At 35.1% G+C, this 14,784-nt stretch overlaps 1 protein-coding gene across 1 annotated transcript; it reads right to left on the reverse strand.

Moving 5' to 3' along the window:
• Positions 1-93: 93 nt before the first annotated feature.
• On the reverse strand, positions 94-8,786 carry glb1l (galactosidase, beta 1-like). Its single transcript, XM_077216287.1, has 16 exons — positions 8,526-8,786; positions 7,690-7,856; positions 7,451-7,601; positions 5,856-5,916; positions 5,683-5,777; positions 5,094-5,274; positions 4,030-4,088; positions 3,813-3,934; positions 3,627-3,667; positions 3,417-3,535; positions 2,079-2,153; positions 1,912-2,001; positions 1,602-1,715; positions 1,103-1,234; positions 779-994; positions 94-674 (listed from the first exon to the last, which is right to left on the reverse strand). The coding sequence occupies exons 1-16, from the start codon at positions 8,586-8,588 to the stop codon at positions 471-473; spliced, it is 1,890 nt and encodes a 629-aa protein (XP_077072402.1). The 5' UTR covers positions 8,589-8,786; the 3' UTR covers positions 94-470.
• Between the last annotated feature and the right edge of the window lie 5,998 nt (positions 8,787-14,784).

Consider the following 14,784-nt stretch of genomic DNA (forward strand, 5'->3'; position numbering starts at 1 on the left):
ATATTGTTTCCGAATTAGTGATTTGTAATTTTACAAAGTATATGATTGACAGCACAGAATGCTACAATCACTCAATTTAAAACAGGTACAGTGTTTTTTTTTTACTTATTGTTTTAATTTATTAATAAAGTGGCTAGGATGCTTTTATCTTATTAAAAATATTTTACATCATACATATGCTGCACAAAAAGCTGAATATAGAGTTATGATTCTGAGATCTTTTGAAGTAGATTAACTTTAATGCACATCAATCATTCTTGGATTTGTCATATAGAGTACTAAAATTCACTTCTGCAATTTAATGGGGAAAAACCTAGAATTTTTACCATTTCTTAAATCAACTGACCAGTTAATTGAGCAAATATTTAAGTGTATTAACATGTATTATGATTTCTCTTTAATACTTGATAGATTTAAGCAGAGAGGATTCAGATAACTGGTTTATCACATGACACAGCTAGAGTATGTTGTCATGTCTTCAGTCCAGTGTTGTTGAGCTGAGGTCGGTCCATAAACAGGATTCTGCAGTGTGATGGAGCTCTTTCCAGCTCCAGCACTGTAATGTTGTTTGGCTGAGTGGCACTAAGAAAAGGTCCGGGGACATACAGTGTCTGCTGGGGGCCCCTCTGGGGCCAATACCTTCCCAAGTTCACCCCATTCACCCATACCTGACCCTGAGAGAGAAAAACAGAATTAAACAAAACTGGCATGTAGTAAGTCAAGTCTCAAACAACAATAAATACTAGATATTCCTCATTATATGAATATTGTGCTGCACCTTAGTCCATTCATTAAGTTTTACATAAGTGTCCCATGCAAGGCCTGTAGGCTTCAAGGTTCCTGAGTAGATCATTGGTCCGTCTCCTGCTTCCATCCCTGACCCCGAGTGAGCCGACTGCAGCCAGCCATTGGCTACTGCAGTGTCAATGTCCAGTGGGTAGATCGACCAATCAGTGAGCACGTCATTTCCCAAAATTAGGTTACCTAAGACACCCTGAAAAATAGAGAGGAAATAGACAATCTATAATTTTAATCATTCAAAATGGAATTTTCTCAGTTGGTTTAAACAATCTTAACAAATTCTGGACAAAGTATAACTTACCTTATTATCATTGATATAACTGCCAAAATGAACCCTGCCCATGTTCTCCACGAGCATGTCCAACCGATCCCCTTGACGTCCTGTAACGTTTATCACCAGGGCAGTGTCCCTCTCCATAATCCCTTGGTAAACCTGCTCATAGACAAGCTTAGTTTCAATATGTCTTTCAAACAAAACCATGGTTCATTTAATGGTTAAGTATAGGCACCTGGGCTCAAATGAATAGTTAAATATGAAGTAAACTATAGAAGTCAATGGAGTCCATCAACTGTTTGGTTAACTATATTCTTCGAAATATCTTCTTTTGTGTTCAGCATAAGAAAGAAACGCATACAGGTTTTAAACAACTTGAGGGTGAGTAAATGATGACAGAATTATCAACAGTCGCTTTAAGCTGCAAACAGTGTTTTTTGGTAATTACACACGGTTGTAGTGTCCGACTAACCATGGCGAGAACAAAACATTGTGTTTACGTGACCAAAACAAGTGGTCTGCTCACCCCATTCACAGAGACGTATGCACGATCATGGATGCCATTGAGGGGCGAGATGAGAGGGGTCGGCTCAGGAACATTCCGCGGCAGTGTCGTTCGGTAAAGCATGAAGCCATAGTACTGCACACAGTTGACATAACACAAGCTCAGACCAGCTTTTACACTTATCCAAGACCAGCCTCCAAAGCCCAAACCATATATCCACATCTATAGCCAATTATTAGAAAATACAACATTGGCTGGCTAAACTCAATATAAAACATTCTGAATTATAATTACGTTCATGGACTGTATTATGTTCTTTTAATTATCGTACCTGTTTAATCTCCTCAAACATCAAAGGATATTGAGATCGTACTGGACCTTGAGGTGACAGCGTATCTAACAAGCCGCTAATGTTGCCAACCTATGAAAGAACACATGATTTGAATGGGCAAGAAATCATGCAAATTAATCAGGTTTTGAAATGTGAAATATCCACACCTTCTGAAGTGTAACAAAGCCATAAGCGAGCTTTGGGGTGGCTGGTGGCATCGGACCAACTGGAATATCACGAAACTGAAAACAAACACATCATTTTTACTACATATGAATGGATGGCTGTTTTGTTACTCAAAAGATGCTAGTGACAAATACTAGATAGTATGTGTGAGCAGTATCGTCAACATGGTGAGACAACATTCCTGTGATATAAAATGTATTTTTGCTAGAAAAAGAAAAAACCGAAATAAAAAAATTAGGGCTGGGAAAAGATTAATCGCGATTAATCGCATCCAAAATAAAAGTTTGTGTTTACATAATATATGTGTGTGCACTGTGTATATATATATATATATATATATATATATATAAATAAACACACATGCATGTATATATTTAAGAAATATTTGCATGTATATACTGTAAATATTTATTTATAATTTATATTATATATAAATATAAATATTTTATATATAAATAACATATTTTTCTTATATGTATACATGCATGTGTGTGTATTTATATATACAAAATAATTATACACAGTGCACACACAAATATTATGTAAACACAAACTTTTATTTTGGATGCGATTAATCGCGATTCATCTTTTCCCAGCCCTAAAAAAAATGTGTATATATTAAATAACTATGTTGTTATGTTTTAGATGATCCAGTGAACAAGTGTATTTTCATCTAATTTGATTATTTATTTGGAACTTGCAAACCAATAGATATGATTTTTCATAAATTCTTTGTCACTCTTACATGTAAATAGCCCTTTTTATAGTTGCAAAGTATATACTACCATTCGACAGTTTGGGGTCAGTAAGATTTTCTTTTTGTTTGAAAGAATTTAATACTTTTATTCAGCAATAATATAATACAATTCATGAAAGACATATTTAACCAAACAAAAGATTTCTATTTCGAATAAATGCTGTTCTTTTGAACTTTCTATTCATCAAAGAATCCTGAAAAAATGTATCCACAAAAAACTGTTTTCAACATTGGTAATTATAAGAAATGTTTCTTGAGCTGCAAATCAGCATATTATAATTATTTATGAAGGATCATGTGACTTTGAAAACTGAAGTTATTTTAAATTGTAATAATATCTCACAATATTACTGTTTTTACTAAATGTTTGATCACTTAGTGAGCATAAGAGACTTTCAAAAACACAAAAAAATTGTAATGACCCAAAACTTTTGAACGATAATATATCAGTCATACCTTACAGCCCTACAAAAAAAAATGTCCCTTTAAAATCGATAGTAATACATGTACATCTACAGACATGCACATTCAGAATATACTATATTTATATGCAAGTTCTTACATTCCTAATGACATCTCTGATGGCAAGCAGTTTGTCAGTGGGGTCTCCTGCCTCTGATAAAGGTGCATTGTAATCATAACTGGTCACCACAGGCCGAAACCTGGTATCGTGGTCCGCTCCTATGAGTGATAACAGTTGCACATTATGATGACTGCATTAACAGATATTGTCATGGATATGGGAACAGGCGCACTGAGATAACAGTTATACCATTCCAGTAGCCAAAGTTCGTTCCTCCCTCAAACATGTACCTGGGATTAGATGAAAACCCTTCATGTAAGTTGAATTATCATGATGCATCACCCACAATTTATGCATCAGTACAGCAAAGATTTAATATTAACTAGTATTAACTAATGGCTTTACTCTCATTATTCTATAGAAAATATTACTTACATGTTCACACTGGCACCCATGGACAACATTTCTCCCAGTTTTTTGCACACTTTGTCAGTGTCCACAAAAGCATGTTTGTCACCCCAGTGATCCAACCAGCCTGTATAGAACTCAGAATTCACCTGAAATCATGACACATCAATTACTGCCACATTTTACAGCTCAAGAAATTTAAAAACAAACAATCAATACATAAATGTTCTCTCAAACATCTTACCAGCGGGCCTTTAGGCTCAAACCTCCTTTGTCGGATGAAGGCTGTAGAGATATTGGTGTCTGAAGGGGGAACAAAATCTGCAGTGTGAATAGCATCACAACGGCTTTGTGTGACATTTCACATGCAAGCTTGAGTTTTTTATATTATATTAGCCTATAAATTTAAGAGAGGTAGAGATCAAGTAATAGTTTTTTTTAAATCAGATACTGATTGTTGGTTATTGACATATAGCTGATATGAAGAAACTTTTAAAAGATTAAAACCTTTTATTTGAAAGATTATTTTTGATGTATTTTTTACACAATAAAAAAAATCATCAGACATAACATCATATGCATTATGCATGCTTTAATAACATTTATATTTAATAATAATAATTAATTATGAATTTAATTATATTATAAGTAGTAGTAGTATTACTAATAATCATCATTATTATTGTTTATTAATTTAATTATATTTATTTATAAAAAAAAAATTATTTATATCTGAAGCAGCAGAAAGGAGCAGCAACTGGCTGTGGTTGAGACGGAAAGATTCTAGCTGGCTGAGTACAGGCCGCCATGCTACGGTTTCGTAAAATTCTTGAAAACTTGAAGGGTGTTGGTTTATTTGTAGAGGTTGTATAGTATTTACAGTCATTACGTTCCTGTGTATATTGCGTGGATGACGGGTGGTTGGGCAGATATTGTGTTTTGCGGTTGGTGGTATGCCATACGGAACCGTTGCCACTGAAACTGCATATTAACGCACCAGTGGGGCTCGACAGTCTTAGTCAAACGGGTTGGCGCGTATGGTTGGGTTGCGGAGAGATTGTGAGATTGTGGTTAGGTCTCAGCAGCAAGAGGGAAGTAGAGGTCAGTAAGCTGGGCTGAGTTGAGTTTTTGTAAACGACAACATTATTTGAATAAGTTAGTCATTTTGAATTGGTAAAAAAACTCATCAAACTCATTTATAATGAATTTTAGAACTGAAATTCTTGTTTACGGCATTACACTGGATATGCGTTAGTGACAAGGACTAAAACTGACCTCACAAAAGTACTGACCTCACTTCTGCCTTACCTGTGCCGAAGTCTATAGTGGCGTACAGGCCCTCAAGTGTGCCACAGCTCATCTCTTTATCCGTGTTCCCATCCGTAGTAAAGAGAATGACATCCTCCCCCAGGAACAAACGGAACAGAGTGCGGAGATGCCGCAAGTAGTTATAATCGCAAGCGAAGTAGCTGCCATATTCATTCTCCACCTGATAAAAGAGTAAACATGCACAAAACATACAAACTTCAACAGCCATACTTGTCTATATACTGTAAAGCACCGTTTACATGTCAACACTTGCAACACTTACAATTACTGTGTAAGGGCTCCAAATTCTTCAAAACATGAGCATCAGTCACTGTAATAAGTTCTTTGTTATTATGCGCAATTACTTACTCAGTAAATATTATTTTCTTTGGGTGGAGCAGCACAGTATCTCAGCTGGTAACAAAATAGTTGTAGGTTCTAGACCAGCTGTCAAGATTGTGTCCTTGAGAATTTCACACCAGGTTCATCCAGTGCGACCGACCCATTCGTTTGGGGACTATACTATACCTTGCATTGGACAAATGTGTCTTGTAATGCTTGTATACTAAATGCTAGATCTACATTGTACCTGCACACTGATAATATTTCCTCCATTCTGATAAAGCCACGGTTTCATCTTAGTGAGCAGCAGAGCCAGCCAGTTACTCGCTGCCTTTAAATACTCTGAAAGAGACAGACACTGCCATTAAAGATAGGACTGACCCTATTTGAAGTCCCGTCTCATGCAGAAGTAACAAATACCTGTGTCAGCTGAACGAAGGATAATGTTTGGCTTTTGTAGCAACCAGGCAGGCAAACCACCCTATGGGACAAACAAGAACCCACAATTTACAACTCACAAAATAACAATCACATAGATGTCTCTTGTGTTGTGACCATTGTGTCATTATTGACTACTGTGCACTATTTAAAGGGTAACTAAACCCTAAACCAACTTTTTTTTGTTAATGATCTGTAAGAATGGGGCTTTAATGGGTGCTGTTCATTGACTCATTGACATCAACTTTTTTGACATTTGGGTATAAAGTGTTTTAATTCTACAATATATGGTGTAAAAAGGTCTGAGTGCTGCCCTCTTCAGGTTGAACGGTGGCTACTGCAGTTGAATTTTCCTATTGGATGTTTGCGGTGGTACGTGACATAAGCGGTGGCAGGTGACGTAAGCAGGTTCCGGTTCACCACGCCGTTGGTATGAGCTACCACGCCCTTGGCAGTATAAAAACCATCTTGATTCGTCAAAACCACTGTAGCGAGTCTAGAGTTGGAATTGCGAGTATTGAAAACGATCAGGATAGAGTATTTTAGCATCTATTTAGCATAGCATTTATATAGTTATTTAGATTATTTTGTGTAGCCTAGGTAGTTAATTAGCATAGTTGTTAGTGTAGTATTGTTAGAAACATAGTCAGTTAGTAGCATAGCACGCAGGAGCAAGCCAGTGGCTCGAATTGATTTGGCTCTGGCCCTGTGTCCACAGACAAGGTCTCAGGTGCACACCGCCAGTGAGTTAGCCTATTTTTGATTTCTTAACCAAGAAAAGTAATGTAAAATAATAAAAAATAAGACCATGGCCATTTCTATATTACTTTAATATTTTTCTAGTTATGCCAAGCTCTAAAATAATTGTATTGGGTAAAAACTAGAAGCTAGAATTTCACTTTGTAACATGTTAAAAAGAATATTTTTCACACACAAACTCATCGCTTCACTTCAGAAGGCCTTTAGTAATCCCCCAGAGCCGAGTGGAGCACTTTTTTATGGATAGATGCACCTTTATGGACTTCAAAGAAGTCAGAAAATAGAAACAGCAATTCACTGCCATTATAAAGCTTGGAAGAGCCAGGACATTTTTTAATACAACTCCGATTGTGTTTGTTTGAAAGAAGAATGTCATATACACCTAGGATGACTTGAGGGCGAGTAAACCACGGCAAAAAAAAGTTTCGGGTGAACTATCCCTTAAGGAATAAGGAATTTTCTAATTACACATTTTCAGATTTTTCAATAGATAATGACTTAATTTTTAGCCTTTTCTCCCACAAAACCATTGTAGCCTATGTCTTCACGTGACTCAGAATGGTCCCCTGGACACCATGCACTTTCATTGAACAGAAAGGAGCAGCATGAACATTCTGCTTAATATCTCATTCTGTGTGCTATTGGGAAAAAAGTTGTATAGGTTTGAAATAGGTTTGAGTTCCAGAAAATATAATTTTTGGATGAACTATTCCTTTAAAAACATACTTCCTGAGAAGTCATTCTCGATCACATTCAGAGACACATGACATCAACATATCACATTTAACAATTTAGCAACATTGGGAAATAACCGTCACCATTTCCCATTCTGCACAGATGTACGGCCCTGGTCGCAGGATGACTAACAGCCCTGTCTGATTAGCCAAGTTCAAGAAGTACTCAAGATCTCTGTCTCCTGAAAAGCTGAACACACCCTGCACAGTTTCATGGAAGTTCCATGGCACATACCTGCATGAAAGCATTTAAAAGATTTTTTGGCAAGATGTGTAACATAAGCATGTAGTTAATGTTTGCAGTTTTGCTCTATTCCACTTACACCTGAATAGCATTGAGTCCAGTCATGTACATCTTGAGCAACCTGTCCTTCCAATATTCCCGAGGGATGCGGAAGTAGTGGATGCTTCCAGAAATGTACTGAAAAGGTTTTCCATCCTTTAGGAAGCAGTTGTTCTTGTAGTCGATGGAAAATGAGCGTGAATCTGCCTTAAAACAGAAAAATAATATAGTTGAAAATGTTCTGGGTGTTTGTAGTCGGAATCCACTTTACCTCATTTAAAAATATTCTAAACAGTATAGGCCTAATAGATTGCATTCAAAATGAACATGATTAAAAAAAATCACTATTCACTAAAATCACTATTCACTAAAAATCCCTAAAAAATACATTTTATCATTTTTGGTTCAAGAGAAACCGTATAATTGTGTCATATTTGGTCATAATGTTTATTTTGTAAAGGGGTTAGGCAAAATAAGTCTTGACTTCAGCCTAAACCCCTTCGGTCAGGTATTATTTAGCATTTGAATTCCCGGTACTCATTTTGTACCTATCTTTCTAATGTATTTAAATTTTCTTTTTTTCTCTATTTGTTTTATTGTTTTATGTTTTTTCCCCATTGTATTATGTACAGGCTTTTTGAATTGCATATGACCTAATATTTAATTGTTCAAAATGACCGAAGAAATAAAATAACTAACGAACTATTGACTATGTAAAATTTTAATTACTTATCCAGGCCTTAAATATATATATATATATATATATATATATATATATATATATATGGTTTCTATATGAGCTAATCTAAGCAAATGAACACTATTTGATCACAGAGTGTAGAGGTGATAGACGTGTACTTTGAATCAGGTACTTACCAACACAAAAAATATTGGCATCAAGCAAAGACTTATTAAAACAAACGTTATTTGTGACTTCATCTCTAAATCAAACTGATCAGACGCAGTAACACTCCGTTTGACATTATGATTCCAGCGCGTGATTGTAACGTGTCAGGAAATAATATTACAACTGCTCAAACATTTCAGTTCGGTCATTTTTGCATAAAGCTGTCCACTTTCGGTCTTCAATAGATTTGCAGCGTTTCTTCTCTTTGAACATGACGGTCATGTGATTGTATTCTGTTTAGTCATAATCTGGGTCCTAAAGTCCGTCAAATTCAGCGATTCTTTTTTCAAAACAAGGTAAGTGAAGTATTTTCTAAAAATGCACATGCACAACTGTAACAAAAAGCAGACTACAGTAGCTCTATGAACAACACTTGCTTGCAGCAAAAAGGTTTATTTAACTTAAATGTATTATCATAATTTGTTGCAACATTTTTCATGTGCCAAGAACAAGCCTAACCAAACGGAGCAAATTAAGTTTAGTTTAATGGTTCTCAACCTTCTGGCCTGGGCGGCCTATTGGAGGGTCTCAGCAAATGTCCAGATGGGTTTCTTACAGTGGTGTAAGTAGAGTAAATGTAGGCTATAGTTTTGGTACTTTTGGCTACAACTGTATTTGGAACTATTTGTTCCAATACAGTTGTGATGTTTTTAAAGAAATAACTCATGGCACCCAACTTTTTCTGCAGCAGTTTATTTCTGCTACAAAAAAAGTGATATGGCCATCTGCAGGGCATTGAAGCTATAGGCTATAGGCTATATATTTTGGCCTCAAAGGGCCAAAACTTGTTTAAAAGACTACTTTATGCGAATGTTGTACGGTTTCACTGACAAAGCTTAAGCCTAGTCCCAGACTAAAATCCACGTTTGAGCTGTTTTAACTGAAAGCAACTTGCACGGGCATGGCATATCTTAAAATATGTCAACAATGCGCCATTGTTTTGTTTCAAGATGCACATCAGTAATGTTTTTTTATGCTTAGGCACGTTTAGAAAAGCTACTTAAATACCCTAATTGAACTAAGGCCTAAATCTGGTTTAGTTTAAGCCCTGTATGTGAAACTTAGCCTTAGAGTATTAGCAGGTAGTTGTGAATTGCAGGTGTTTCATATGAGATGAGGACATGACTGCAGCCAGTGATGAGAAAACCAGCATGTCTGATGCAAGTGTATGACTGTTTATTTCTACTTAACATTATTTTATTTATCAATTATATTGAAGAAACCTTTTTTTGGTTTACTTATTCCCTTTTTGAGCACATGTGTGTTTGTGAGACTTGAGTGTTTGTAGACGTTTAAAGCCACCGGCAACTAGTTGCCGCATATGTATAGTTGTCATTTTCCTTTTGTAAGTATTTTTCTAGATGTTATCCATGTTTTATGTCTCAATGATTATTACAAAATAAAGGATTTCAAGAAGAAAGAAAAGGTATTCCCTTTCTTCCTGTTACATGAGGCTGTCAACTTCCTTTTTTCTTCATTCCATTTATTTTTTTTATTTTTTTATTTTCATTTATCTTTTTGATGCTTTATGGCTGGACTTTGTTCTGCACTATGTTCCACCTCTTTAACCCTTGTGCACTGTTCGTTTGCGGTTTAGAGTCAGGCTGTTTGGGGTCTAAGATGTCAGATGTCATTTGACTCCAGGCAACAAAATTAAAAAAAATGTTTTAGCAAATGTAATTTTACTCAGTTTATTAACGTTTTTACTCCACATTTGGACATTTTTACTCCACAAAATAATTTCCATAAATCCACAGATATTTTTTTTAAATAGGGTTTTATAAATAAAATAAAAAATAACTTTTTATTTAAAATTCATTTTATAAAGACCTACATTTCTAAATTTCATGGGGATAACATGGATAATTTGACATGGTTTAGTGTAAGATTTTTGCCCATCTTTTTGAAAAGTTTTAAAAGTAAAAAAATGATCACTTTAACCATTAGATGGCTGCAGAGCTCCACTATTTGCTATTTGACGAACTAAAAGACATCTTTTCACAAGTTTTTCCCAGTTGAATTCATATCTACATATTATGAAATCACAATTATAACAATACAAGTTACTTTTTGTCAAAGTTTAGCAGTTTTTGCACTGAAAAAAAATCTGTTTTTCAATAATGTCACATTATGAGTAGAAACAAACCTGATCAGGATGTTACAAAGAGAAAATTTGAAGAGTCTTTAGAGTTTATCATTTATGTCAAACATCTGTATTTCATATAATTTTACAAATTTAAAGTGTGCCACTTCATTTCTGTCTATGTGCGTTCCGTGTTGTTTCTGATTTTGAGAATTAATTTTGTCCATTTTCTAAACGGGGTCTGACCCCGCATGTAAAATGGACAAAAGTAATTTGATTATATTCATTATGTAACATTATTGAACAACTGATTTTTTTTTCAGTACAAAAAATGCTAAACTTTGACAAAAAGTAACTTTTATTTTTATAATTGGGATTTCATAATATGTTGATATGAATACAACTGGAAAAACTTGTGAAAAGATGTCTTTCAGTCTTTTAGCAAATAGCAAATATTGGAACTAAAGTGAGAATTTTTTACTTTTAAAACAGATTTTTTCCAAAAGATGGGCAAAAATCTTACACTAAACCATGTCAAATTATCCATGTTATCCCCATGAATGAAAGTTAGAAATGTGGGTCAAAAGACCCTAAACAGCGCACAAGGGTTAAGACAAATGAATTTGTTGTTTGTTGTGTTTTCATATTCAACAGATTATAAGCTAGATGCAGCTTTTTTGGGGTTCGCATCGAATGTTCTTTTTTATACTTAATACATGTATTTATGAATAAAAATTGATCTGTTGAAAGCAGATATTTTGAGATAGATGCCAAATGTTCTCCTCCTATTCAAATTTAACATTGAGGGGGTGCATATAACATACTTGCCCATCGACAACTATAGTTGTCGCACATTCAAATACGATTTTCAAGAATAAAAACTAAAACCATGGTAAAATAAATACAGAACATGTTCACACAGGACACTATTAACATGACTATTTGCACGAAACCATCCAGAAAAATTAGGGCACAAATTGGTTAAGAGGCTGTTGTGTCAACTGTCAACTGTCAACCTTGATTTATTGCAATTTTGAGGTACGTTTTTTTTTTTTTTTTTTTACAAAATGAACGTGATTGCTCTCATCAAAAATCATCTGTTTCTTATTTTTCACTGGCATGTCTCAGGTGTTGAGGACTTGTGCATCTTTGAGCCTACATTCAGTATGAGTAAAATACTTAAGTACAGTTAACTTGTAATGGAGTCAGTTTTGCTGTAAGGTATCTGTACTTTTACTATATGGTTTTCAGGTACTCTATACACCTGTGGTTTCTTAAATTATTTTCAGACAGTAAAGGCAACTCAGGACTGACCTCTTATATAATAAACTGCCCTGGAATGTGAAATGTTGATAAATAAAACTTGAATGGTGTCAGACACTCAGAGGCGCTACAGGACAGAAGACTGATGTTGCATTCATTCATTCGTTCTTCAGCGCCCTCTAATGAGAGCCTGCTGTATAGTGAGGTCTAAGCTTTGGGTGGATAGTAAGCAATTCCACATTTATGTTCTAAGAAGCCTCCAAATCTAATACATTGCTATTTTGTGTTGTTGTATATGTTTGCATTACAAATGATCAATGCTATATGTAGCTATGACTGGAGTGACTGCCATAGTGAATGGGAACATTTTTATATTTGAAAGATACACATGTAGCATCAATTATTTAGGCCTACTCAGTTCAATATAAAGAGAAATGTATATGTAACAACAATTGTCAGTGCCATGTTGTGAATGTGCATTTCCTCCTGCCGCTTTAATGTGGGTATTGGTGAGCTGGTGAAGTGACTTGTCACCAATTTTCACTTGTGCTGCATGATTGTGAATGTTTACTGCTGGGTCCAGACACCCAAATAAACAGTGGCTGATCCATTGGTGTTGACACATACACTGCACCACAGCCATTGTTTGACACCATCTGCTGAACACCATAAAGAGATACACTGCACAGAATGTGGGAGAATTTGAAGACAATGCATAGAGTTTGTACTTTAAGAGGAAGGCAGATGCCAGTTTAAAATAGCTTTACGGATTTCTCTCACGTTCCCATAAAGTGCGTATAGGATGGTAAACGACCCCATATGTGTGCGAAGAGCAAGTCTCTTTGGCTTTTAAAGGCATTCTTTTGAAAACCAAACCTAATGCTGTTAGGCAGTAATGCAGTCATTATCCTGGTGAGCTGAGTAAGCAAACACACATACCTCCTGTGTTACCTTAACACACACACACACACACACACGCACACACACACACACACAAGAATATCGAATACATAATATCGCATGTTAAATTATTGTCAAGTACTTTACATGTTCTTATGTTAGTCAACACATCAAAATAAGTCTACTTCTTTGAAGCAAAGAAAACTATGATTTAAACATAATTTAAACTTTACTTTAAAGTAAAACTTTTAAATTAGCTTTTAATTATTATTATGTAAAGTGCCCTTTTTGATAGTATACTTAAGTATATTAAGAGACTGTCATTAATACTCTCATTAAGTGCTCTTTTATTTAATTAATATTATTTTATCATTTTTAAAGTACTTTTATTATTTTCACATGCTGAAAACATGTATACTGGACTATTGTGTCTATATGTGTATACTATATGTATGTATACAGGACCCTCACTTGCATCCGAATAAATATATTATTTATTAATACTATTAATGCAAATAACAGATTGGGGACAGGCTGAGATCACGTTCTCTGTGTGTCATTATGGCTCTGTTTGTCTAGGCAGTGCTGATTAATGAGTAGAGAATAAATGAGTCGGTCTTGTGAGATGATTTGGCTGTGAGTCAGTTTCTCACTGTCAGGATACAGAAAAAAAAAACATTTCCTGTAAAGGGTTACACAGTAATCTACTAATTAGGATGGATTTAGATGAATACAATTAAAGCGGGGTTCATGACTTTAATATTGTTGCCTAAATCACTGAACTATGGTCTTTTGTATTTTTAAACCTGGTTCAAAATGTTTGCTTTAGCTACTAATACAAACTTCGGCCTCAGTAAGTATACCCTGGAAAAAAAAATATTTTCCAAAGCTGATAATCCACTTGTGCTTCAGAAGTAAACCAAAATCCTCACTCACAGGGGAGGCCAGTTTTCCAAATACTGAGAGAGATTTGCCTTTTCAGTTGTTGAAGATTACAGGAAGTTCTTAACTGTTTCAATGAATATCTATAAACACAAATAAAATCGATGACAGGTCATGTTATCAACAATGTGTTAGGAAAGAACCATAGCATTTTGATTCAGCTTCTTTCTTCGTTGTTCGTTGTTTCTTTTGCCTGGTGTGTGTCTGTACACGCACACAGAACACTCCTTTAATTACTTGCTGTTTATAATGTGTCAGCCTTATTTTCAGGGCTTTATTGGAAAAGGCCCATCTTTATTTGAGGAATTGCTTGAGTCAGAGCCGATATGTTTTAAAACAGGACTCCATATGTTTGTGAATACAGTAAACTTAGCATATCTCACACTTTGAAAGAGTTACTACTGTATATGCAACTGGCTGATTTGGTTTGTGATAGAATGAATATATTTACTATTTACTTTATAGTAGAAACCAAATCTTTCCATTCTGACTCCCTGAGAAAATCGTGACCACCAGCAGTCTTGGGAATCTTAAAATCATCATCCGCCCGCCTGACCAAACAAACTCCTTCAGATTTCTCAACAGCGAACAGTAACATTTTTGCCATTTTTACGACCAAACTTAACAGGGCCTGATGAATCACATATCTCCACCATGTGGCATCAGTTTTACACACGGCATGAGCCATGGATCAAGTTACACAGCATTAACACATTAATAAATAAGTCTCCAAATCCCTCTCATGGCTCTCAGTAATGACTCCCTGGCCTATTTAAGGTCATCTTTCTTCTGACTACTCAAAAACATTTTTAAAACAATTAACTTTTAGGTATAAACGACCTGGGTTCTCAGTGGATTCCTATAACGAGTCATGAGATTTTCACCAGTTTAAAACATTTTGTGTCTAACCATTTGCTTGTTTGGAGGTTTGTTCACAAATAAGGGAAATATTTAGTAAAGTAAATGTTATGCACATCAAGTTTTACCACTTTTTCAATGAGAAAATAAAATGATGATATGAACATGCTTTACAAAACACA

This window comes from Siphateles boraxobius, unplaced genomic scaffold (assembly GCF_051911475.1).
Source record: "Siphateles boraxobius isolate OS27281-9 unplaced genomic scaffold, OSU_SipBor_1 7, whole genome shotgun sequence".
Classification (NCBI taxonomy): Eukaryota; Metazoa; Chordata; class Actinopteri; order Cypriniformes; family Leuciscidae; genus Siphateles; species Siphateles boraxobius.